This window comes from Magnolia sinica, chromosome 14 (genome assembly GCF_029962835.1).
Source record: "Magnolia sinica isolate HGM2019 chromosome 14, MsV1, whole genome shotgun sequence".
NCBI classification, from domain to species: Eukaryota; Viridiplantae; Streptophyta; class Magnoliopsida; order Magnoliales; family Magnoliaceae; genus Magnolia; species Magnolia sinica.
The window spans coordinates 76824698-76850384 of NC_080586.1; the positions used below are offsets into that span (position 1 = coordinate 76824698).

General features: G+C 40.0%; 1 protein-coding gene and 1 non-coding gene across 5 annotated transcripts; both read right to left on the reverse strand.

The window, feature by feature from the left end:
- On the reverse strand, positions 1-23838 carry LOC131226272 (glycerol-3-phosphate dehydrogenase SDP6, mitochondrial-like). 4 transcript variants are annotated; one of them, XR_009161702.1, is made up of 8 exons: positions 22446-23837; positions 14949-15422; positions 12570-12901; positions 11281-11441; positions 8712-8970; positions 7716-8015; positions 1526-1582; positions 1-296 (listed from the first exon to the last, which is right to left on the reverse strand). XR_009161702.1 is itself a non-coding variant. In XM_058222070.1 (7 exons), exons 1-6 carry the CDS (start codon positions 22780-22782, stop codon positions 7731-7733), a joined length of 1848 nt encoding a protein of 615 aa, XP_058078053.1. In that variant the 5' UTR covers positions 22783-23837; the 3' UTR covers positions 1-296; positions 7716-7730. The 4 variants fall into 4 exon arrangements, 3 of the variants coding, with proteins under 3 accessions (XP_058078053.1, XP_058078052.1, XP_058078054.1); XM_058222070.1 differs by lacking the exon at positions 1526-1582; XM_058222069.1 differs by lacking the exons at positions 1-296; positions 1526-1582 and having other exon boundaries at positions 7448-8015; positions 22446-23836.
- Positions 14134-14329, reverse strand: LOC131226329 (U2 spliceosomal RNA). Its single transcript, XR_009161722.1, has one exon. It is a non-coding gene; the product is annotated as a U2 spliceosomal RNA (small nuclear RNA).
- Positions 23839-25687: the final 1849 nt, after the last annotated feature.

Genomic DNA, 25687 nt, shown 5'->3' on the forward strand with positions numbered 1-25687 from the left:
TATCAGTCATCGTGCCAATTGTGGAAATTTAAAAAAGTACAAGTAATTATTCAGTTATAACTGGATTCTAAATCTCTAATCCATTGAAAACGTTGGACGCTCAATTCAGCCATTAGAGTGATGATGTCAGTTCCATTAATGCAGTACTTGTGATATGTTTAGGATTCAAATCTCCAAACCTTTGAAAACGCACTCAATGTAAATGAATGGTGACACCAATTCTAGTAGATATGGTATTTCTGGTGTGGTTAAGGCCTTAAAAGACAATGAAAAAGCTTGCAAGGATGCTGAGAAACCTGTAAGGATGACAGAGAAGAGAGTAAGATTTCTTCTAAATAGGAGAGCAGACCAGCAACCAATGACTCTGACCACATAAGCCAATACCCAGCGGGAGACAATTAAAAATAAACAAGGATATTTATCATGTTGCTACTAGATGAATTATAGCCTTAAAAACATATACAACTAATCTTAGCCACTGCATTGGTTGCAAGCAATGGAGTATTAAAGAATAGTTGATCAGGAAAATGTTCAATAGCCACATTTAATTACCGAAAGTTGGAACTATCCTAGACCAATGTTCATAGGCGCCTTGGATATGTCCTAATTTACCCATTGATGCAAGTGAAGGAGGAGATGTTTGACTACCTAGAGCATTGATTCGATGGGCCCCAATATGTATGGGGCTACCAAGAAATTTCTCCCATAATTGAAGGCCTAGCGAGTGGCCTAAAATAGGTACAACCATGGTATAGAAAAACATATTGAAGGTTGGATATCTAGAATCTTAAAATTCAGAAAACACCATGTGGGAGAATCAAGCCAACACTCTTAGATGTATGAATCATGGCCTCCACTTGCACAAAGTGTGCCACCATAACACTCCTAACGCATCAAGAACATAATTTCTCAAGTTATTGTAATGCAGTCTATTATCCTTTTCTGAACTGTCAATTTTACAACTGTTTGTATCTTAGCTTAAAACTACACAATAAGGTTTTACTCTTTTTGACACAAATGACTGGTCTGGGTAACGATTACGGTCCGATTTCAGGTCCCGAAACAATTAAGGTCTGATTTTAGGTCCCATAACGATTCCAGAGTGATTATAGGTCCCGATATTAATAACGGTTTGATTCCAGGCCCTGGGAATGATGACAATGTGATTACAAGTTATAGGAATGATTACGGTGCGATTATTAGTCTCGAAAATTACTAATTTGCGATTACAAGTCCCAAAAACTATTATGGTGCAATTACGGCTCCCAGGAATGATTATGGTCTAATTCCAAGTTTAATTATTTCCTTTAATTAAACTTGTCAAAATCGACAATACTAGGCCAAGTTGCAAATTTGACTTGTCCGAGTCATAATTCCAACTTCCTAGTTTTGATAGTGTTTAATTAGCAAAGCACAAAAATCTTGTGATCAAAATGCAATATAAAATGAAAACACATTCCTCTAATACAAGAAAAGTGTAAGTAAATAATAAATGTTTTAGAAAAAATTCCTAAAGTTCACTTACATTTTCAATTTCCCCCAATATTTCATTATTGTGCACTTGAAATTTCCTACCATGATCCTGAAACATGAAGAAATAAGTTCTGAAAACAGTTGGAAAAAAGCTTACTTCAAATATTTCACACCAATATAATATATTTTAATTAAGCTAACAATTATATATGTAAAAAATTTCCTTTCAAAATGTGCTTTCCTAGTCTACAAAAGGGGAAATTCAAGTATGTACAAATTGGATACAAAAATTAAATTTTAGAAAATTCATTTATGACCTTTGTTAATTTTTAAAAAATAATGGCATTATAATAATCAAAAGATAAGAAACTCTGCAGATACTTTCCATTAATATTGAAATAAGAGAATTAATCTCCTAGAAATGATGGATAGTATAATCCGTTTCTCTATGCTTCAAATTTTGTTTTTATTTTTACCCTTAAATATATTAAGCATTCATCATTTGAATGCCTATAAAATTTTAAGTTGTAAACAAATTACATAGGAGTTTCAAGTTAAAGTGTTTACCATCTATCTTGTTTAGCTTTAAGCTATAAAGTAGTTATAAGAAGTTGAGGGAGAGAAAATGGAGGAGCTGACTAGCTGTAAGCCTCTCTAACAAAATCTAAAAATATATATAATAATAAGACTAATAGACCTATAATCGGATTACTAGTAAATTATCAGGATGGTAAAAACCCCTATGACCCTTAGAGTGTTTACATCCTACTAAGAATTGACAGACGATTATTGGGATCCAAACAATCCCTATAACATCTTTTACCTATAAACTCTTAACTAAAGAATTTTAAAGTCATCTAAGCGACATCCTTTTTTTTCCAAGCATAAATAGCACATTTGTTTCTTTTTTAACAGAAATACTTGTGCGATGAAAATTTCTTTCTTGTGACGAAATGAATCACATCCAACTCATTAATACACACAATGAGAATGATCACATACGATTCAGTGGGCTGGCTGAGCTCCATTAGGATGATGGTACAAGCTGAAACTCAAGCCATTCAAAAGCTTAGGTGGACTTCAAATATACAGGTTTTATGTGTGATAGTACATTGTTCCCTGCTTTGTACCCCACTTAAATTTTGGATTGAGATAAATCTTGGAATATAAGGTGAACATGAGGAGGCTCACCAGATGAATGGTTTGGATTCTCCATACACATCATTCGTGGGCCCCAAACAACTCATTTCCCATCATTGTTTAAAGACCCGGAGTCAAGTCGGATACTCAAACGAGTCTTTCGTTTGACTCGACATATATTTAGCTAATTAAATATTTTTAAAAATAAAATTACAGTAGCAATAAATAGAGATGCTCCGGTCCTTTACTATCATTATAAGTTATAGTGCTCTTAGTTGCATATGTTCACATTTACAGTCAAATAGATCGATCTTAACCGTCCACTAAGTTCATGGACATTTCAATTTTCAAGGGCTATTATGCAAAAAAAAGAAAAAGAAAAAAGAACAAAACTAATCAGATGATCCAACCCATCATAAATTTGGACAGACAGCCCTTGTGGTACAAAACTCAGTGGGGCCCACGATGATAACTGTGTGACATCTATGTGATCCTAAAACAAGGAAGATCAAAAAATCAAGTGGGCTATACCACAAGAAATGTTATTGGGGCCCACCATGATGTCTATCTGCCATCCGACCCGTTCATACGGTGATTCCCACCAGGATGAAGGGAAAATAAAAATATCAGCCTCATCAAAAACTTGTGGGCCCCAAGTCATTCAATTGCCACTGTTTCTTGAGGTGTGGCCCAATTGAGTTTTAGATCTACCTCATTCATGATTCATCCTAACATGAGCTGCCAGAACTAATGGATGGAGTGGATGTCACACGGACATCGCAGTAGGGCCCCCCAGAGTTTTTATGTTACACGTGCCCATATCCCCTTTTCTGTAGCCGTCCTTTTACGACACCATGGATGGATGGTTACGATTGCCTAACTAAAATCATAACAAAACTCCTGATGGCCCCTACCAAATAGATCAGATTGTTGATTTGACCTATTTTCGTATAAAAGATCTTGACCATTCATATCTAAAGGCCATTAATCAAATGTTAGTGTTTGTTAAACAAGTGCAATATTTGCATGGTTGGCCATGTAGTATGCCTTGGGCCTAATTAACAGTCAAGATCAATGCATTGTACTGTATAGTGCTCTGACAGCAGTGGAGTATACATTTGCTGAAGCCAAGCTCCCTATTCGTTCCCAACAGGAAACTTCCTTAGTTTGTTGATGTGGGCCTCATGGGTGGCCTATCCAAGCCATTGATCTGATAGGCCCCATGATGTAAGGACCATTCGCTCAAAATTCTCTCAATTGATCAACTCCAACTTCCCCATCGTTGGCATGTAAATACATGATTAAAAAGCAACGCACAAACAAACCACGTTCAATGGAAGAAAGGCCAAAGCTTCAATGGCAAGGATCTTCTGATTTGTATAACTTTGGGGGAATGGCCCATCCATGACAGGGGCTGTCAGATCAATGGGTTGGATGGAGTAACCATGAGCTCCACATCTACAAATGTAGTTCAAAAGAGGGAATTCGGCCTCGTTTTAGTTAAGATTACGTGTATAAAATAGCTCAAATACTCAATTCCACATAAGGCTGCAATTTAGATTTCGGGTCAACCCGAACCCGATTGACCAGGTTGGGTTTGCTTTGAAAACGCCTGCCCGATTTGAATTTGGGACGAGTTCAGGTTGAGCAAATTCGTGTCAAGTTAGGTCGGGCTGAGGTTGGGTTGGACTGGGTTGTCTCGAGTATAGAGGATTTGGGGTTAGGTTCAGGTTGGAATTTGGACCAGCTTGGGTTGGGCTCAGGTTGACCCTCAACCTGCCCAGACCAGCCTAAGTTGCACTCCTAATTCCACAGTTCGGAGTTTGAAAAACCACTTGACCAGGTGAGTTACACAACTCAAGCCAGTCAACCCGACCCAACCCGCCTAGGTTGCACTCTATTTCACAGTTTTGAGTTTGAAAAACCGCTTGACCAGGTGAGTTACCCAGCTCAAGCCAGCTTGAACAGCATCGAGTCAGCTCAATGAAACTTCTGGAGTTGGGACTGAGGCACTCTTACCCGCAAGTTTTCCAGTGAGTTCGCACCAAGTTAAATTTGACTCAGTCAAGTTTCAAGCTGAGTTACCGAGTTTTAGAGCTATGGTCACAGTTTATTAAATAGCAGAATGTCATTGTTCGTTGAAATACAAGCGGAACCATTTGCATGGAATAATAGTAGTTGATTCACGCAATCCTCACCAAAGAACTCAGGACTGTTTTGCAAGTCCTTGTAGAATAGCATCGGGCCCACTAGTCCTGTTTATAGCATCCAGCATGAAGGCTGCCTGTCTTATCACGAAGCAGACCAATCCAACCATCATATGATAATTAACAATATCAAGTAAAGTTGATTGATGACTCGCTCGAGTCTATGAGTTGACCAGACCCGGAAATATATCGAGTTGAGTTTTCTGGGTTTTCCAATTATGAACAGAGGTAAACGTGCTGGGGTCAGGTCAGAATTTGGCAGGGGGCAATCACCATAGACCAGGCTCAGGCCTACTCGTTGTAGCCTGTCACAGGCCCAGGCAGAGCTCTAACCTAGGTTTTATTCGCAGGCTGGGCTGGTCTTAAGAGTCCTAATCATGCGGCAGTAGAAAATTCACAACCACCGTGGATTCTGCACATACTAAGACAGCATGATTTTAATAAAACCCCATCTATCGAAAGGTGTTGAAATGTGAAGCATGGTTTGTACCCGTCCATGCTGAAGATATCCTACCCGTGTTTTTCTTTTGTCCACATCAAGGTATTTTGTAACAGCAACTGTGGCCATATCAGCCACTACTGTTACCTTTATGATACGGGTATAACAGCTGTTATAGGGGCCGTAACGGCTGTTACAGTCTTTTTTTATTGAAAAAAAAACACAAAAAACCTGTATCTACATGGGCCATTACAACCTTTACGGGAAGCGTAACAGGCCATTACAGGGGCTATAACAGCCTTTACGGGTCATTTTTCTCGTAACAGCTGTTATGGCCTTTCCGACTCCATAACGTGTAATGGGTAGACAACCTTGCCGAAATAGGCCAAATAGGGCCAAGCAGTTGGAGTGGCAGTCGGACCAGGTCAGACCATTTTGTCCAATAAAAAAAGGTGAATAAGGCTTTAAAGCATTTGGTCTGGATCATAGTTCTAAAACTCGGCGATTGGACTCAAAACTCAACCATGTCAACTCGACTGGGTGAGAAATTGAGCTAAATCACTTACAAACTTGTTGCCAAGCTCGACTGAAGGCCTTGTCAAATCAGCTTGCCAGCTTGGCCAATTTGACACGACTCGGCATGACTCAAACCAGGTCATCCACTGAGTCATACATTTCTGAAGGGAAAGGAGAGTGTGGATGATGAGATTGAAACCTACAACAACTGCATCCACACCAAGTTCTAAAACTTGCTGACTTGACTCAAATCTCAAGCTGAACCATTATAAAATTGGTTCTGAGAGTGACTAGGCCCTGATTCGGTAAGACTCGTTGAGTCAACCCCCTAACTCACTCAACACAACTCGCTGTAACCCTGGCTGAGTCACTCGCCTTGTCAGACCATCTTTCTATAAAATGGAAAAGAAGCGGAGGAAGTCAAACATGAACTCCACAACATGAACAAACTGCTCTCTATCAACAAGCTACTCGTTACTTTGTTTATTTTCAAATTTTTTAATGAGTAGAGATGCTCCCGTGTAAGTTATAGTGTTCCTAGTTGCATTGGGGCACTTAGGCAGTCCAATCCATTGATCTAGACTGTTTATTAGGTTCAGCACATATTTTATGGGTTTCCATGCAAACATCATAAATTTCTAACAAATATAAACCATTTGATCAATGGTCTTTAATATTCACGGTCAAGATAATTTACACAAAAAATAAGTCCAATCAACAATTTGATACATCTAGTGTTAGGTCCTATCATGGTTTGCTTATGCTTCTAAAGAAACACTTTTCAGCAATTGTAACCATCCCATGGATGGCTTCAAAAGTGGATGGCTGTAGAAGATAAGGCCAAATCAAATGTAGGTTGGATCATCTGATCAGAACAATTTTTGTATGACACCCTAAGAAATGTGTTCTAGCCTAAATGGAGAGTTCAGATCGATCAAATACACTGTCCAAGTGGACTGAAGCAACCATGAGCATTATAACTTACAAAGTTATGGCTCCTAAACTTATAGCACTCCTCGTTGCATTGGGACACTTGGAAAATCCAATAGATCAATCTAGACGGTCCATTGGGTAGGAAATAGATCTCATATAATACATGGTTTGATATGATCCAATCAACAATTTGATCAATCCATTTGTTGGGATCATCATAGATTGCTTATGATTCTAACGAGTCGCTTTTGTTAGGCAATCCTAACCATCCCATACATGGCTTGGAAAAAGGACAGATTGGCTATGTGATCAGCATGATTTTTGCATGGTAGCCCATAAAGAGTTTTTTCAATAGTAATACATATCTAATAACTTTAAATATTCTTTCCTATTCCTAACTTTTTTCTATTTATAATACAAGTCGAGTCTTCAAGTCGACCTGACCCAGATGAACATTGAGTCAAGTTGAGTTTTCAGATTTTTAAACTACATTCCACACTGCATCCACCAGTAGGCCATGCACTAGATTTTGTTAGCCAATTCTTAGACTCACATAATAATACTAAACTTCTATTATTTGTCAAATGTTCTACCTAGACTAATTATTGAATATCTAGTCAAGTCAAATTGAGTCATCGAGTCAACCCAACCAGGCTGGATAGCGAGTTGAGTAGAGTTCTTAAACTACGGTATGGATCACCACACGACGACGCACATATTGTGAACAGAAAATAACATATCAGCTTTTACAATACCTTTTGTTGGAATAAAAGAAATAAAAGAAAACCTGAATGTTTGATATTTCATGATTATAATGCAAATGAATTCCTGTTGCATTTTCTCTCCATAAATTTGCTTTGCTGGTTTATTTTTCTTTCTGTGGTTTTGTTTCTTCATCATCTGTAAATTTATTAACCGTTCCACATCTACTCACTAACTTCCTCTTATTTTTCTATCAGTAAAGGAAATTTCAAAAAGAAATTATAATTTTCTTTCTGTGACCTTACCCGCATCAAACCGGGTCATGATGGTGAACCCACTGCAGCGATTTTAAAGGTGCGGAGAAAGGCTTCGGCATCCTGCCGTTCCCGGTCCTGCCTCACTTTGTCCCACCCGTGCTCGGCAGCGAGTATCTCAATGACTCGCGGGATCGCCCATGAAGCCGCATCAGCATCGAGGAAGGCAAGCCTCGTCCTCCTAGCGAGGAAATCGACAACGGATTCACAATATTCGTTCCTCGCGCAGTATGCCACCTCTGCCTCTAGGTACACATGGCCATGGACCAACCTTTTCCCGAGATTTTCATTCTGCAGTTCAAATGGGGCATTAAAAATCAGATGAGGCAGCATAGACAATAACAGTAACTAGAAAACAACCTATTTTAGGACACGAAGAATACAAGTACAGACAACAGATCGATTCCAAAGCAGGTGATGTAGGCCGTGCTAGACCAAGGTATTCAGTAACTAATGGCCAGCCATATCTGTTATGATACAAGCCATAATGGCCGTTACGGCCCTATGACAGTCAAAAAAATTTAAAAGGAAAAACATATATCAAGTAACAGGTCCCGCCGTTACCATTGTATAATATCTGCTATGTAACCATTTTTTACTACCGTGTGCTAGACTGAACTCATATTGAAATTTCAATTTCTTGAGTCAAGCCAATTTTTTTTAAAATATAGGGAGTCGAAATGATGCTGTACACATGGGACCCATGGCTCAATGATTCAGACAACTGATCTGATATGGCCCCCATCAACAGGCCCAATAATTTCCCACAAAAGAAGTTCCTAAACCCCCAATATTTGGCCTGAAAATAGACAGTTAATGAAAAAAGTAACAGCAACAGTCCACATTTGACAGAAAATAAGCCAAAGAAGATTTTTAGAGCAATCCCTCAAGCACGACAGGTCCTGATTACCAATCCATGGGCCCCAAACATATGGAATTTTGTCTCAGCAACACCCCGATAGTTGCTCTTTGGGTATTTCTTCTAACCTGTGCTATAGCAGTTACATGTTCTGCCATGCTCCCATATGTGCAAGAAAGATGTTTGGCAGTAGCAGTGTCGGTTGTCCTGGGCACTACCCTTCCATCATGGGTTCTCTTTAAACGCACGAATGATTGTACCAGCATCGTGAAAAATAACGGTTCCCATCCATAAGCACCAACAATGGGAAGATGAGCGGTTACACAGCTGTTTGAGGGCTCCAGCTTGCCATGCTTGATCGCAGCATCCACCGTGTCTTCTGCCATGCTGAAAACAATGAGTAGCAAATATCAATTTAGGACTCAAGGCTCTATAACCTGGACCTGGAGAATAGATGGACAAATGTCAGTAGTAGGCATGGCACACATTAAAGTAATGTTTTTTTTTTCTTTTTTATCTCAAAAAGATGACAAAATTCATTAAAACCAAAACAGCATAGAAAGCACCACAAAACACATGCAGCGCCGGCACGTGACCCCTCTCATCACCCCAGCCCAACATGGGAGCAACAAGCGCCAGAAAAGAAGAAAAAAAGATCTAATACAAAACCACCAAAGGAAAAGAAAACAATTCACCAGAACAAATCAGCGAAACACAACAGGCTCCCACTCTCTGAAGAGCGGAAATTGGAGAGATCCTAGAGAATCGTGGCATCTAATGCCCATTCCTGAACCAAGGAGATGATCGATCCTAAGGACTCCAAAGCCAATCCTTTGCCATCGAAAATTCTAGCATTCTTTCACTCCAGATAACCCATAAAATTGCAAAAGGGACTACTTTCCATAAAAGGTTGTCGCGCTTAGAGAATGGACCATTATGACATCCAGCAACAGCCTCAGACACAAATCTACTGAACACATGGTATTCAAAAAGAGTTACGTAACAGTAATGGTGGACCCATTACACAATACGGGGTTGTAACGCCCATTCTGAAAAATGGCCTGTAATGGTCTAAGATGGGACTGATACATTTTCTTCCTTTAAAAAATGTTGATCATTATAGGTCCAAAATGGCCACCATTACTGTTACTGAATATCTTGATTGATCGCCAGTTGGATTCTCACAGATGCCCAAACTGACCATGCTGACAAAAAGGTGGTCTCCGATTCTTCCAAGTTCCTACACGAGCAATATTCTGAATTGCCAAATTCCTTTTGTTTAAATTCCCTTTTGGCATCTGGTTATTCTTCTAGAACGTATGAAGAAAAAATATGGAACTTCAACATTCAGTCCTTTCTATATCCAAACTCCCACTCCGCTGGTTAATGAAGAGGTGATGGCCTTTATAAAAGGAGTTACTGTATCATGCTCAATCAAAAGATTACCATGTTTTTCATTTTTGACCTAGAGACGGCACAAGCAGAGTATAAATTTGGAAATTTAAACCGCTGACACGTTGGGGCCCAACAAGTAAACAGGCCATGCCCTGATATCTCCCCTGTCAAAAGGTCACAGATGAAAATAAATAAACCACCTAATGTCCTCCTTTAAATGGGCCCAGCCCAACAATGAGGTACATCCAGAGAGATTTTTGAGGCATCACTAGGGGTGTACACGAACCGAGCTAGCTCGATTCGACTCGGTTCGAAGCTGAGTTTGAGCAGGCCCCAGCTCGACTCGAATCCAGCCCGGATCGAACCAGTTCGGTGACTCGGTTACTTTGCCATTGATGTTGCTCACCAACTGTTTGATAAAATGACTCAACGAAATGTGGCTGGTGGCAAGGAAGGTATGTACATGAAACAAATACCCTTTTTCTCTTTGTTTTTCTTGGTTTTTATGTTACTCAGAAGGTGTTTGATAAAATACCTGTAAAACCATTGCCTCTGTTTGTAAAACAGTAGGATTTTGAAGTTGCAGTTCAGGTGTTTGTGGAAATGCCTCAATGGCGAACTCGACCCGAGCTGGCCCAAGCTGCTGACCGAACTGAGCCGAGCTGGCCAGTCAGGCTCGAGGACCGAGCCAAGCCGAGTTCGAGCTGAGGTCAGCCAGTGACCTAGCTCGACTCGGTTCGACTCGATGTACACCCCTAGGCATCACCCACTCACAATGAGGACTAACAACATTAAAACAATTTTGGGTCACCAAAGTTGGGCCCACATGGACAGCTGGGCAAAGTAAATGTGTGATCCAACACCATTAGAATAATTTTGATCACCAAAGTCAGCCAGACATTTACAGTTGGGTAGAGTAAATGTGTGATCCAACACCATTTGAACAATTTGGGCCACCAAAGTTGACTGAGTTTTTCATAGACCTTAAGTTGGAATCTGCACCCAAAACCTGGACAAACAAAATCGAGTTATGAATCAACCAAAGTGATTTCGAATATTGAGCTCAAGTGCTCAACTCATTCCACTGCATAAAATTGGGGCTGACTTCAACTTTCTTTACTTTTTTCATAATGTTCAAAAGAATCCATGGGCTAACTTGAAGCTGACTTCAGTCAATCTGGAACAGACAGAAGCCAAGATTCTCTAAAATCAATTGACTCAGCTGAGTTCAACTCAAAAAATGAGACCAATTCTCAAGCTTGTATGTTTGATACTACTTTGGTTGGTTCAGACGAAGAATACCTCCGATAAGTAGTCCATTTACCGCCCATGATTGTGATCAAACCATGGCGATCAACATCAACAATATGATCCCTGGAAATGCTTGCAGTGTCCTTGGCTGAAGGATCAGTGGCCAGTGGACGTATTCCGCTCCATGCAGAGAGAATGTCTGAGCGACGGACCTGAAATTCAAAAGACTTAGAACCCATAGCATTTGGGTTGCATAATCTTTGAAAGACTAAATTAAATGCATGACCAGATTGGTATTTCAAAGACATGAAAATGCATGAGGATGACAAGATACAAGGAATTAAAGAAGTCGAAATTGATTACGAAACTGGCCTTGTGATTCCCAAGTTCAACTCCAGTTTGAATTTATAAATTTGATAGGTGGCTTCAGCATTTTGGGGTGAGGTTAGGAACCATGACTTGCAGAGATGGAAGATGAATGAGTGAAGAAAGAAAAAGTCAATTATCCCTAGAGAGGGCAAGGGTTAGGTTTAGAGATAATTGGGAAGGAAAGTGTCTCTTGGTAATTTAGATGGTTGATGACGATCTTCTGAGTGGTTGAGAAGGGAGTGTTTCCAGAGTGCATAAAATGAATCCTGTGATCCTTGGCCCGAGGAGATGTATGGTATCTCAGGCTGCAGGTTCTCAGAAGAGAGACCTACATTGGTGATCCAGCCATCCAGGCCATTGATCTTATGGGTCCCACTATGGTGGAACATGTCTAAAAAAATTCCCAGACGTGTAGATCCTAGATGACCAACCTTTGGTTGCTTTTCCATTGAATATGGACCACTACTGTACTTCTTTATTAATTGCCTATTTGTAGGCCACAAATTGAAGGTTAGGATTTCACCATGGAAGGTTTTTGGTGTACAGTAAATCACTGGTGGGACCCATTAGATCAACAGCCCGGATCAGAGAATTGTGGTCCCCACTTGTACTGTTGCATGAACTAAGGTCCGTGGATATTAAAATATCCTCAGGCAGAGGATCATATAATTCCTTGTAAATGAAAAGCAGAACAGAGGTAGTTTCAGCACCTTCCATCCGTAAATGGATCCAAGTATATCAAAGAATTGGTAGAATTTTCAAACTATCAACATGCCACATATTTGAAACTTGTTGCTGGATTCTGATAAACTGATTAACTTGGCCAAGCTAAAAGCCTGAGTACTGATTCTTTATATGTTGGTTCGCAGATGCCCACGGAATAAAAAGCAATCAAAAACTACATTTTGGTGGCCCATCTGCATCAGTTAATATTAACTCGTGAGCTTGTCACAACATGCATGGATGCATACCTTAATGTTCAGGTAGTCACTGATGGCATGCATGATAAAATCAATCTCCTCTTCGCGTGGCTGCGGGAGGCTGGTTATTTCAGAGCCAGAATCTGTAGTTCCAGCCAACGTTTTGCCCTGCCATGGTAACATAAACACCACGCGGCCATCTTTGGTTTTAGGAACGATTAACCCCATGCCTTCAGGTGTGTAATAATCTGGAAGAACCACGTGTGCACCACTGCTTGGACAGATAATGTTTGGAGTGGTACTGTCAGCCATCTTTCTTAAAGCATCACAAAAAGGACCAGCAGCATTGACAACTACCTTTGCATATACGTTGAATTCATTTCCTGCAACAGAATCAGACGGGGCTTAAGCACTGGATCAAATAAAATACATTCAAATACTATAATGAGCATTGAAGCTCTAAAATTCTGCTCTCACTATCCCAAGTACTCCATATGTTAATGCTATCATTAGTATCATTTACAAGCATTTACTTTAGGGTGCATTTAGGTGTACAGCCAAATTGCAGTTGGTGGGGCCTACCATGGCAGAGTAACTGTGGTTGGCATTTTAAGCAGGGTAACTGACAAATATTCCGTATGCAACCTAACCGACAGATATTCCATTTGCAACCAGATGATCAGAATTCTGTTTGTCATTAAATTCTGATCATCTGCAGAACATGCGTCCAAAGATTTGTGCATATGGAATATTTGTCAGAGATCTGAGCCATTCGTCAGGTAGGGTACACCATAAACACACCATGGACCAAAGATAATGTTGGTCTGTGATCCAGCAGGTCAAACTTGTAGGGAAAAAATGGACTATTAGAGAGGAGTCTAACAGTCCAGATTCAGTGGACATGTGTCGCTCTTGGCTCACGTGATGCGTTTAAAACCCTGATTTTTTTCTTATGGCACGTCCACAGTGCCTCCTACCTGATTAATGGCCCAAACCCACACTGTACGCATGGATCTCTGACATTTGTTCATCCCCCACATGAGTGGCTTCGCATTGGATCACAACTCTATTGAGAGAGCGGAACACCTCCCCAGCACTAGGAAAATAATCGTTGTTTTAAATATTTTTATTAATAATTAATTAATGCACCCCCTAACCAAACATAATTAATGCCTAAGTGATTTTGAAAATCACAATTGTGCAAAAGCATCAATTTAACCAAACGCCAAAATGACTACAAGACTCCTATGTTAGTTTTGCACCACTTAAAAAATGGTCGTGACATTAATTCATACGTAAATGTGGCATAGTTGTGAGGCAAACCATCCCAATCCCTGATCCAACTACATACTGAACATAACCAAAAAACTACAATGAGATGATAATACTAACCGTTTGATTTTTCACTTTAAATTGGGACAGCCAACTACTTTGCTTTTAACCATCCTCAGAATTTTTTTATTTTATTTTATTTATTTATTTTTGGAACAAGCAACTAAAGTATGTATTAACTTAGCATAAAGGAATAAAATTCCCAATACATGGCGCCAATCAGCTTGATCATTCTATCACTAGAGCTTCAGCTAGATCATTTGACTTTTCTTTTTCTTTTTTATAGGGGTGCAGCATCCCAACGCAGTAGTGCAACACAGGGGCGATGCTCGAGGGCCCCAGTATCAAGCTACTACAGTGGGCCTTCCCCCACAAGAAATTAATTAAATGTCATGTGAGCCAATGGCCCATGTATCAGATTTTAAACTGATAAGAACAGATACAACAGTTGGATCTAGCCAAAAAGTCAAGAAAGATATGCTACATCATTTAACTCTCTCCTCACATGGGCAATGAAATGTTTAACCTGGAGGCTAGAATTATAATTTCATTAAAGAAGGAACAACGCCCCTGCAGTTCAGACCCAGATTGTGTGCAGCCGATGACGTTAGCAGCATGACCTTCGACAATAATCTCCTCGGAAGGTTATGTAATCAAAATGCAAAGGGCTTCTCTCTAAGATGTAGCTTCCACCCGGTGTGATGACCAAGGATGAAAGGGCCCGGAACACAGCAGTAAAATATGGCCATCAAAATCCTTGAGAATCCCCCCAATACCAGTGGTATCCAAGGATCCAGCCACGACCCCACCAACGTCCTAACCATTAATTGGATAGTTAGGAGTGCTTAATTTTGTGTGATTTTAGAGATATGCTCCATACACAATGGGACCCACAATTTGGATGGTCTAGATAGTTGTACCGTGTATCAGTGCTGCATGTGGGGATGATGAGTAACAGCCATTTTCAAATGGTGAAAAACTAACATAGAAGCCTAGCCCTCATTCTCGTTAAGAAAAATTATGTGAATATGCAAGCACCAAAGGACTAGCTATCAGCTAATAGGAAACCAGCACTAAAAGTGAAAACAAGAATCATACCTGTCAAATTGTCTCGTACATGGGCACCAATGACCTGACCAGAATTATCATCTTTTAGGACAGAGATTACTTCTGCATGGTTAAGCACTGCTGCACCTGCCAATGCAGCTGTGCAAGCTAATCCAATATTAAGACGTGAATCATCCATTTGCCCGTCATAATAGACAACTGCACCTTTCAGTTTCCGCCCATTACATTCTCTTGAGAGAGTTGGAAAGATACTGACAGCCTCATGCACAGAGTAATATTGCGATAGATGCAGGATACGTGGCCCAGCAACCAGATCATAAGCTTTCAGTCCCACCCAATAGTAGACTACTTCAAACCAACTAAAACATGGAGTCATGGTTGGCAGAGCACGGCATATGTGAGGAGCATTTTGAATAACACGATTGCGCTCTTCAAGGGCATGGAAGACCAACTTCAGCTGCCCATAGTCAAGATTGAATACAGCCTTCTCCAAATAACGTACACCTGTTTAAACACAAACTTCACAAAAGGCCAGAATACGACTTGATTGCATGAAATAAATTTACTAGTCAGAACTATTATTTCCCTGGCTTTTCTTTTTCAATTTTTTTTAAAAAGGAACGATGGAACAAACTAGCAAAAAATTATCAGCATAGTAAGGAAGAGTTACAAAGAAGATGCAGAACTTGGCTTAGAAGGGCAATAATCACTTGTTTACAAGAATTGTCTAATTTAGGATTGATATTATTAACTTCACTGTAAGGATATGCACCCAATCATGCCCTGTCAAGAATTTTTTATTGATCTAGGAACATAATACATTCCAAGCTGTGGTCTAGCACAGGCCCTTAATTACATTCATTGGAAAAAAAAAAACCCTTAATAAAAGGTAAAAACCAGAGAAAACTAATATGTTACATGGTACAAAATAACCAATGAAAATGATACAGTCCTAATCCATAGTCCTTCGTCTTTAGAATATCCAAATCAACAATCAAGCCGAGGTACCAGCGATAGCCTTCGGCCCATAGGCGTCTCGTATAGTCAGTTGGGCATCGGGATACTAACAAATGATGCATATCACATATCCTGAGAGGCATCAGCTTCAAATAGCCATGCAGCGTTGTGGCATAGACAAGCATGATCATTCCAACAATGCCAGGGATCTCATATGCCAAAAATGATAAGGGAACGCATCAAATTGCATGTTAGCACCTGCCATTTGGTAATAGGATCCTCGGCGCCTAGCGCTTGGGGGTCTGCACCCGGCGCAGGGAGAAGAGCTAAGAAAAACCAATCTCCTATCATAGTGCCTATTATCCTTAAACAATGACTAAGAGAATGGTGCTTTGCGCCTGGCATAGATGTTGTAGTAGGTCTGCGCCTAAGCGCAGAGCCCTCTCCTCAAGAAGTCTAGCACATGTTGCTTAGGCTTCCCTTGGGAGGTCCACATCTGGCATATTCCGAGCAAGAGTAGGAGTGTTTAGACTAATCAGGCTCACCTCAACTGGAAGATGAACGTCAATGTTTGAAGTCTAGAGAGGCAAGAGATGTCGAAGAAGTCCTGCGAATGATGCATTACAGGATATTTATAGTTCTTAGGGGTCTTGATTTCCCTCCAAAAGTTTGTTACACGATTGTAGATACATGTCAGTTTCCCATTGGACAAGAGGGACTGCATTTCGTTAAATCTTGAGAATCATGCAGTCCGGTTCCTGTGGTAGAGGAAGCTAAGCATTTGGCACTTAGGCGTTAGCGCCTGTACCTTGACAGATTGGCACTGGGTGTTTTGCACTTAGCACAGAGACTTATAGAAGAGTCCTCTTGCAGAGTAGTCACGGAGGGCTGATTTTAGGCGTAGAGCATCTGAAGTTGTCCCAGATAGAAGCTAGGGCACCATTCGATGCAGCTAGGGTCATTTCATAGGCTAGCAAAATTGCACACCAACATCACTATTCAAACTTTCAATTGATCAAAGCCCTCAATAAGGATTTGTAAGAGAAATGTGGCGGTCAGTTGTTCTCAACAGTTTTGGAACTCGATCCCACAGGTGACAATCACATTATGGAATGAAGTAAATCCCTTTGTCAAAATTAGGCAATAATAGACTAACAAACAACAAATGTAATAGACTGACCGAATCATAGAACATCAAATTAGCATATCCCTTTGTCGAAATCAACTTTTGCCTATAAAAAGGCACCCAAACCCCCTCCATTTGCAACATTATCATTCCAAACTCTCTCTTACTCTCTTCTGCTCCTTACATTCCTGATTTCAAGTTCCAATATTATAATCTCTCTCTCTTTTACATTCCTACTTTCAAGTTCCAATATTATAATCTCTCTCTCTTACATTCCTATCTCCTACTTCCAAGTTCCAACTTCCAAGCTTAAATCCTAATCTCTACAAGATTCAAGGAAGATCAATCAAGAAGAAATTTTCTCTTTCTTAGAAGATCAGTCAAGATTCAAGGAAGATCAACCAAGCACTCTCATTCTACATTTCTCTCTCTCTTACATCCTAATCCTATTTCTCTTCTTCATTCATTCATTCTCTAAATTCTAGAATCTACAATTCTACATACATACAATCTTCAGTCTACTTTATATTTCTCTTCATTAATACATTATATTTCTCTTCATTCATTCTAATCTATAGATTGTAGAATATACATACATACATTCTACTCTCTCTCTCTCTCTCGTTTCAACTACAACTCTACAAGTGTTGTTCTCTAATCTTTACAACTGACAACAAGTGTCACCATGTCTTCTTCTTTGAAACCCAAGTCGAATGACTCGGGTTAAAAGTGTGTGGACTATCGTAGTGCTATTGAAAAGACCCACATGATGTGACTGATGCATGTTTATAAGTGTCAATGGCATTGGGGTAAGCAACACCTTGCACATACACTGGATCAAATGCAAGTGCATGTCCCAATATTACTCCAAAAATCTGAAGGAAAATCATGGAGTACATGGATAAACAGAAAAAAAGAAATACAATAGTGTCGTACTTCAAGAGGAATTTATGGAATAAGAAGCATATGAGAATATACATTTAGTTGATGTGGATGAATGTAGCCCTATCCCCCCACGTCAACAGGCCCGTCTAGACCATCGGCCTCAAAAAGTGTTCGTGCGCATGGGCACATGGATAGATGGTGTAGACAACACCCCAAAGATGTAGTCAACCAAAGGGGTCGGGGCAAAGGACTCGCTCATACCTCATTAGAAAACTGATACAAACAAAAAGATAGGAAAACATTGATTCAATATATCGCTAAGTGGTTATGCCAAGTCGGTGTTGCTTTCAACACTGTTGAGTTGAAAAGCTTCAAGGTTATGGTTAAGGCAATAGGTCAATCTGGACTTGACTTTAAACCTCCTTCATATCACGCCTTAAACCTCCTTCATATCACGAAGTGAGGGAGACATGCCTCAAAGTCGAGGTTGATTATACATGATCTTTCATAGCCAAATATAAGGACTCGTGGAAAACCTAACTCATGGACGACGAATGGACTGATAAATTCGATCGGAATCTAGCAAACTTTATGGTGAATTGTCCAACAAGGACAATGTTCGTGAAATTCGTGGATGCATCAAGCCATCCTCATACAATAGCTTATTTGTTTAAATTACTAAATGGTGTTGATGAGGAAGTAGGAGAGGAATACATTGTCCAGGTAATCACAGACAACATAGCCTCGTATGTAACTATCGGTCATCTACTTCTGGAGAAGACGCGTCGTTTATTTTGGACTCCTTGTGCAACCAATTATATTGATCTTATGTTAGAAGATATATGTAGGTTATACTTAAAAGTGATTGTAATAGCTAGAAGAATCTTGGTCTTTATGTAAAAAGGTGCCCTTCTTCTCTATCAAACGAGAAAACACATTGGGTGTAACTTGTTACGTCCAGCAATCACCCATTTCGCTATAGCCTTCTTAATATTACAAAGATTGCATTAAAAAAAATCTGAATTTCGAAGCTTTGTAGTGTCAGCCAATTGGACAAATGGGCCTTAGTCAAAGAAAGCTAGAGAGAAGCTAATCCAACAAACCATCCTTTAGCAAAAAAAAAATTGACACAAGTGATAAAGGCACTAAAAGCTTCTGAACCCTTAGTCATTGTGTAGTGATTGGTGAACGGAGATGAGAAGCCACCAATGAGTTACATATATAATGCGATCGAGATGGTAAGAAATAAAATTATAAATTATTTTAACTATAAAGAGCGTGATTACATGCTCATTTAAAATATTATAGATAGAAGATAGGGCAGGCAATGTCATCTCCATTATATTCGGCTGCCTACATCCTTAATCCAACATATGTATTCGCTTCGCCTGATCCGGTAGAATTACAGACGACGCATATGGTGGGATTTATTGATGTGTTGGAAAGAATGGTTCCAGATAAAAAGAAACATGACGGGATCTCAGTTCTACTAGACTTCTATACGAAAAATGAGGGCATATTCTCAAGAGATATAGTCATCAGGTATAGAACAATGAAATTACCAAGTGTGAGCATCTTAGACTCTTACAAATAGTTTTTAACAATCTAATATACAAAGTCCAACCTACTTAAACTATTTTTCTCAGCTGACTGGCGAGCTGCCCATGAAGTGAACCCAAACAGGAAGTATCCAACTATAAAGAAGTTGGCCATGAAGCTTCTTGGACTCACGTGTTCTGTTCGCAGTTGTGATAGCACAACTGAAGCACGTTTGATGCAGTAAGTTTGGAAAATGTTATAGTTAAGGAGTTAAAATTTATAACTTATAAGTTATAAATAAGTTAACACACTTTCTTTCATGCAAATTCACGCCAAGAAAAGGAATCGTCTTAAACGAAAAAAGCTTAACGACTTGGTCTCTGTCCAATACAATCAGAAGATGCGAGAACGATTCCAGGCTAGGCGAAAAAAGTCTGATTTCTATGACCTTATCTGCTTAGACGAGCTGGATGCAGATAATGAGTGGCTCGTAGAGATGGAAGACTCAATCTTTACTAGCGAGGAGCTGACATGGGCCCAAGTTGAAGAAGTTGCATTCGAATCGGTAAAAAAGATTGAGGAGATGGAAGAAGATGATTAAGTTGAAGATCAACCATTGGATGTTGATGAACTACTAATGCGTGTAGATGTTGAACAAACAAAAGAGGATGAAGTATACATAGAAGAAAGAGATGACAACAATTATGACGATGGTGGTGATCAAATGCCATAATTGCAACTAGATCAATGTATATAGTATTAGACATTTAGACTATTAGTATTATTTTGTTAGTGTATAAACATTAAGATGTAACTTGTAAATTGCATATGTACAATAAATGGCTTACTGATTGTTTTGTTAACTATATTGTTGAATATTGATGTACTTCATTCATTGTATAATTGATTTTATTTCTCACAAATAAATTTTATATATGAAAAATTACTAAATTAGTTATCTATTAACTTAATGGAAATTTTCTCCTAAGTTCTTTTTTTTCAAAAAATAAAAAATAAAAAATGTGGTCACATATGCAATTGTGCAGTCGCATATGCGCACAGGCATATGCGGTCGCACATAATCGCATATGCAATTTGATAAAATTGGCTTATGGGGATGAGTGTGCCATGTGGCATCTTGTTATTGGTTGAAGGGATGGTAAAGGATGTAGTTTTCGGGAAAAAAAACTAGGGTTAGAGTAGTCATTGCAGCCCGAGCGATACGATCAAGGCGGGGGTTAGAATTCTCTCTCCTCCACCTACCCACATTTCAAATTTCAAAGCAATCCATGTGGCAAGCGAAGCATCAGGCGCCACGTGGATGGGGCCCATTTTTCACTAGGAGCTCTGGTGAGACCTAGGCACTCCTTTACGCTTTTCACTCTTGGTTTATTAAGGTCCTAAGGCCAAATGGGCCTGTGTTTGGCCTTAGATTGAGCTTCGAACTAGGCTTTGGTTTTGGGCTAGGTTTTAAGGTTCAAAGATGAACAAATCAGTTGTGTTATCCCAAGTGGGGTGTCTACAGGAAGAGACATGTAAAGTGTAAAATAAGAGGGAGGGGGGCTAGCATTGGGGATTTGAAGAAGGTGAACTTAGCTCTTCTTAGCAAATGGCTATGGAGATTTGGGTCAGGAGAGGAGTCCTTGTGGAGGAAGGTTATTGCAGACAAGCATTGATGCCAAGGAGGAGGATGGTGATCAAACATTCTTCTTTATATAGAGATTTCGAGATTTGGAAGGGAGTCTCCAGTTTGAGGCAAAGATTAGTGAGGGGGATAGCTTCTCCCTTGGTAATGGAGAAAGAATCCGATTTGGGAAGACGTGTCATTTGGGGAGATCCCCCTCGAGTATGTGTTCCCAAGACTAGCACCTCTCTCACCAGGAAAGTGTTCCGGTCTATAGATGCTTTTCCGTCAACAATAATATTGCCATCCAGTCTTCTTGTCGAAGAGACCTAACGGATGAGGAAGTGGAGAACTTTGTGGCCCTCATGGATCGCCTCCATCACTGTTGTCTGGTGGGAGATGATCAAGACCGGATGGTATGGTTGAAGGATAGGTCAAGTGGCTTTTCAATCTGATCCTTCTATGATACGCTGTGGTCTCTGTAGGGGGGTGAGTCTTGTAAATACTCTCTTCACATGTGGCACTATGGTGATCCCACGAAAGTGGTGGGTTTCAATTAGCTGGTCGGATCAATGGTGCTAACCATGGACAACCGTAGAGGGGGACAACCTTCAAAGAAGATCAATGGTGCTCCCCAATGTGTGTGATGTATATGGCGGATGCAAAATCAGTTTATCATCTTTTTTATTCATTGCACAATGGGGTGGAGCGGCTTCCTTAGGCTATCTGAAATGTCATGGGTGATGCCAAGTTCGATTGGAGATCTCTTTTTGGCTTGGCACGGTGTGGCGCTTGGGAGACAAGTAAATGCTATTTGGAGGCTGGTTTTGTTGGCCACCCTCTGGGCAATTTTTGCAGGAAAGAAATGGGAGATGTTTTCGAAATGAATCTAGATCGACGATGGAAGTTTTTTGTAAAGCTAAGCTTTTTTATGTGGATTGGGAATCTTGAATAAAATTCCTAGAGGATTGTAATTTTTTATTTTTTATTTTTTATTTTTTTGCTTTTGGTAGTAGCTGTCGCTCTAGCTCAGTGTTTCTTTTAATAAAAGTTCCATAACCTTTCAAAAAAAAAAATAGTCACATAATCAATATTTCTACTGTTTGGTTCGTAAAGCATCCATGTGGGACCTATAATTTGGAGAGTCTAATTTGAATACTTATATGCCACCATGTATGCAATTTAATTTGTAAGTGATCAGTCCAAGTGGGGTCACACAGTGCAGGTGTTATCTTTCATAGAATTAGGCCAGGGTTTGCCCATCAGGTATGCCCAACTTAAAATTGAATTGCCTCCCACAGGCAACGCTCACGCATTACTAGTGTGTGTGTGTGTGTGTCATCACTAAGCCCCACAAGAACCAAACAAATCAAGATGGAGCAAAAATCTCACACACCTCCATGAAGTAGCTTGGTAGATCTCGACGATGTACCAGACGAGAAGTCATCTCTCTCCACAAGCCCCACACGAAGCCCACGGGTTGCAGCATCAAGTGCAACTCCTGAACCAGTTGCACCACCGCCTATTACAAGCAGATCGAGAGGCCGATCTGAGCTGCTTCCTGACAATGCAGACTCCTGCTCTGCTCGGCTCGGAACAATTCCATTCTTCGATAGGATTCTCTCCTTCACAGCTTCCAACCCAGTACTTTCTTTTGCAAATGCATCAACATCGTAAACCCCTAATTTCACTGCAAATGCAGCAGCAGCAGCTCCAAATGCAACCCGGCGCATCGCACAATCAGATCAGCAGCTTCCAGAACAAAGATTGATCAAATTGCCTGTTAAAGCTTCAAATATTGCCTTGGAATTATATAGACTAGCACCGGTTTTAAAAAGTATATGAGAAGTTACATTAAAAAATGCAACAATTTCAGCTCTAAAATGAACAGGATCTGAATCCAGACATGGAAAGAATGTAATAAATTCAGAGAAAAAGAAGTAAAAACTAGCAGTTTAGAATCGAAGGTGGGATCCGCTGCCAAAAACGAAAACGAAATGAATGTAAGATGTTTCAAAAACACAACCAAAACCAATTGTCTGAAGAAGATCTGCTGACAGAAACTAAATATTATTAAACTTTCTCTAAAATGCCTTAAAAAATGAGTTGAAAGCAGGAATCAACTGAAAAAGAGCAGCATCTGAGACCAGAGGAGCAAAAAATCACAGAAATTTCTATCAAATCCATGAAAAACGAATAAAAATCAACAAACTACAGCAAAAGAGCAGGATCTGAGACCAGTGATGATCATATTGCAGCGAGTCCTTCATAAAAATCCATGAAAAATGACTCAAAAAACCGGAATCTAAATAAAATAACAAGATCTGATGCCGAAAATGAAAAAATCACAGCAATTTCTGTAAAATAGTTGAAAACGAACCAAAAACCGCCGATCAGGGCGTAAGAACAAGATCCGATGCCCAAAATGAAGAACTTTCAGCAGTTCCTTTAAAATCTCTAAGAAAACAACCAGAAAATCGGCGATTCCGTCCAAACATCAGGATCTGATGTTGGAAAAGGGAAAATGCAAGCGTTTGGATGAAAACAAGAGGAAAACGGAACGTCCGTTTGGATTCGTTGGAAGTTGGAAAGAGATAGAGATGGAGGAAAAAAGGAGATTCCAAGCACGGGAACTCCGTTTTCTAGATAGAGAGAGAGAAGGCTATTTAAATCCGTCTTTCTCTTTCTATTTTCAGAGCTGCCTCTGCTGTCTTCGGGTCTCGGCTAACGTGAGCGAGAGGGACAGAGAAAGCGCTGAAGAGAGAGAGAGAGAGAGTTGGCGGGTTCTCTGTCCCGCAGAAATGCAGAGCCGAGCAATAAATACCCGAAGGACTTCTCTTCGTGTATCGCGACTCACGGACATCCACCGTCCACCGCCCAATGGGTCCCACAAATAAATATTTTCACAAAAACAAACCGATCATTATTTATTTTTGAATAAAGGAACACGAAAAAAGGTATCTCACACTATGGATGATATTTTACACATTTTAATTGAGTTGAACTGGGACCGTTGATTAATTTCAACGGGTTCAAATTAGAAACCATGAATCAACGGTCCATATTATCTATTCAGGGTGAATTTTCTGGAGTAAATTTTGTAAAGAATTTTTCGTCAGATGAACGGTTTTGATAACTTGAAATATCTTCTTATAGGCTTTATGGAAAAAGATTTATAGTAGAAATCGTCTGTCGCGCAAAACAATTTCCAGATTAGCCCGCGTAGTTTGAAGAGAAGGGACATTCCCACCTCTAAAGTTGGTCATAATCGTCCCGATTCGGACACCACCGCTTAGGGTTGGGATGCATCAGGCACCCCAATTCGTACATGTGGGACCCATTTTTCAGTGATCTAGACCGTTTATTTGATGGGTACTGTATCGGTGAAGAAGAAGAAAAATCTGTGGTTGATTGATCCTAAACCGTCAATCATTTGGCTACAGTATTTCAACGGTCTTGATGAAAGGTTCAGTATTTGACTGCCTGGAACATTCTAATCTAGAAAAATTTTGGAGTGTACCCAATTAAAAGTGGGTCCCATCATATTGACGGTCTGGATCAAACGAAACATGGTCCATATTGTAAGCAATAGGATCATCGGGACACTACATTGCCTATCAAACTATCAATTTTAGGGAATGGAAATAATTCCCTCTACGTACGTCCGAGAGCAACGTGGGTGGAACTGTCATGAGATCCACACCGTCCATCAGGTACATTGCCCCATCATCACCTTGGAGCCAAAAATCATGACCGTCCAGAATTCAGATAGGTCATAACCCTAGGAAAAAAGTTGGGATGGTACGCCTAATATCAGTTTTGTGTAGGGCCCATCATGGTGTTTATACAGGAAACGGATTGGCTACTCCCCCTTACACCAGCGAATGACTGATGGTCGTGCTCTATCGGACCCACCATGATGTATTTGTTTCATCCACGCCGTCCATCTATTTTTAAAGATCATTTTAATATATGAGACCAAAGATGAGATATATATCAATCTCAAGTGGATCACATTACAGGAAACAGTGTTGAATGAGCATCGACCATTACAAACATTTTGGGGGCCATAAAAGCCTTGGTTCAAGCTGATTTTTGTTTTTTCCCTTTATCTGGGCCTGTATGACCTAATCAACAGATTGGATGTCAAATAAAAAGTACAGTAGGCCTTAGGAGGATTTTAATGGTGGATATCCAATAATTATTGTTTTCATGTGGTGTGGTCCACATAAGATTTATAATCTATATTATTTTTGGGATCAAGCACTAAAATAACTTTAAAAGTGGATGAACGGAATGGATGAAAAACATACATCATGGTGGGGCCCACAGCGCACCGACCATCAGCCACGGGGCTGGTGGCAGGGGGAGTAGCCAATCCGTTTCCGTTTATATACCATCCAATCCATTCAGCTGATGTGCCTCGTCAGGATGAAATAACGACCCAAAATTTACTGTATGTATCTAAAACTCCGGTGGGAAATACAACGAGAATCTATAGGTATTTTTATGTATAATTTCATGGGATGGCCCACCTGAGTGTTGAATCAACCTTGTAATTTTGGAATCAAGAAAAGAAGCCGATGATTCACCTGGTGGACGGTGTGGATTTCATGCACGTTAGGTCATTTATCCAGG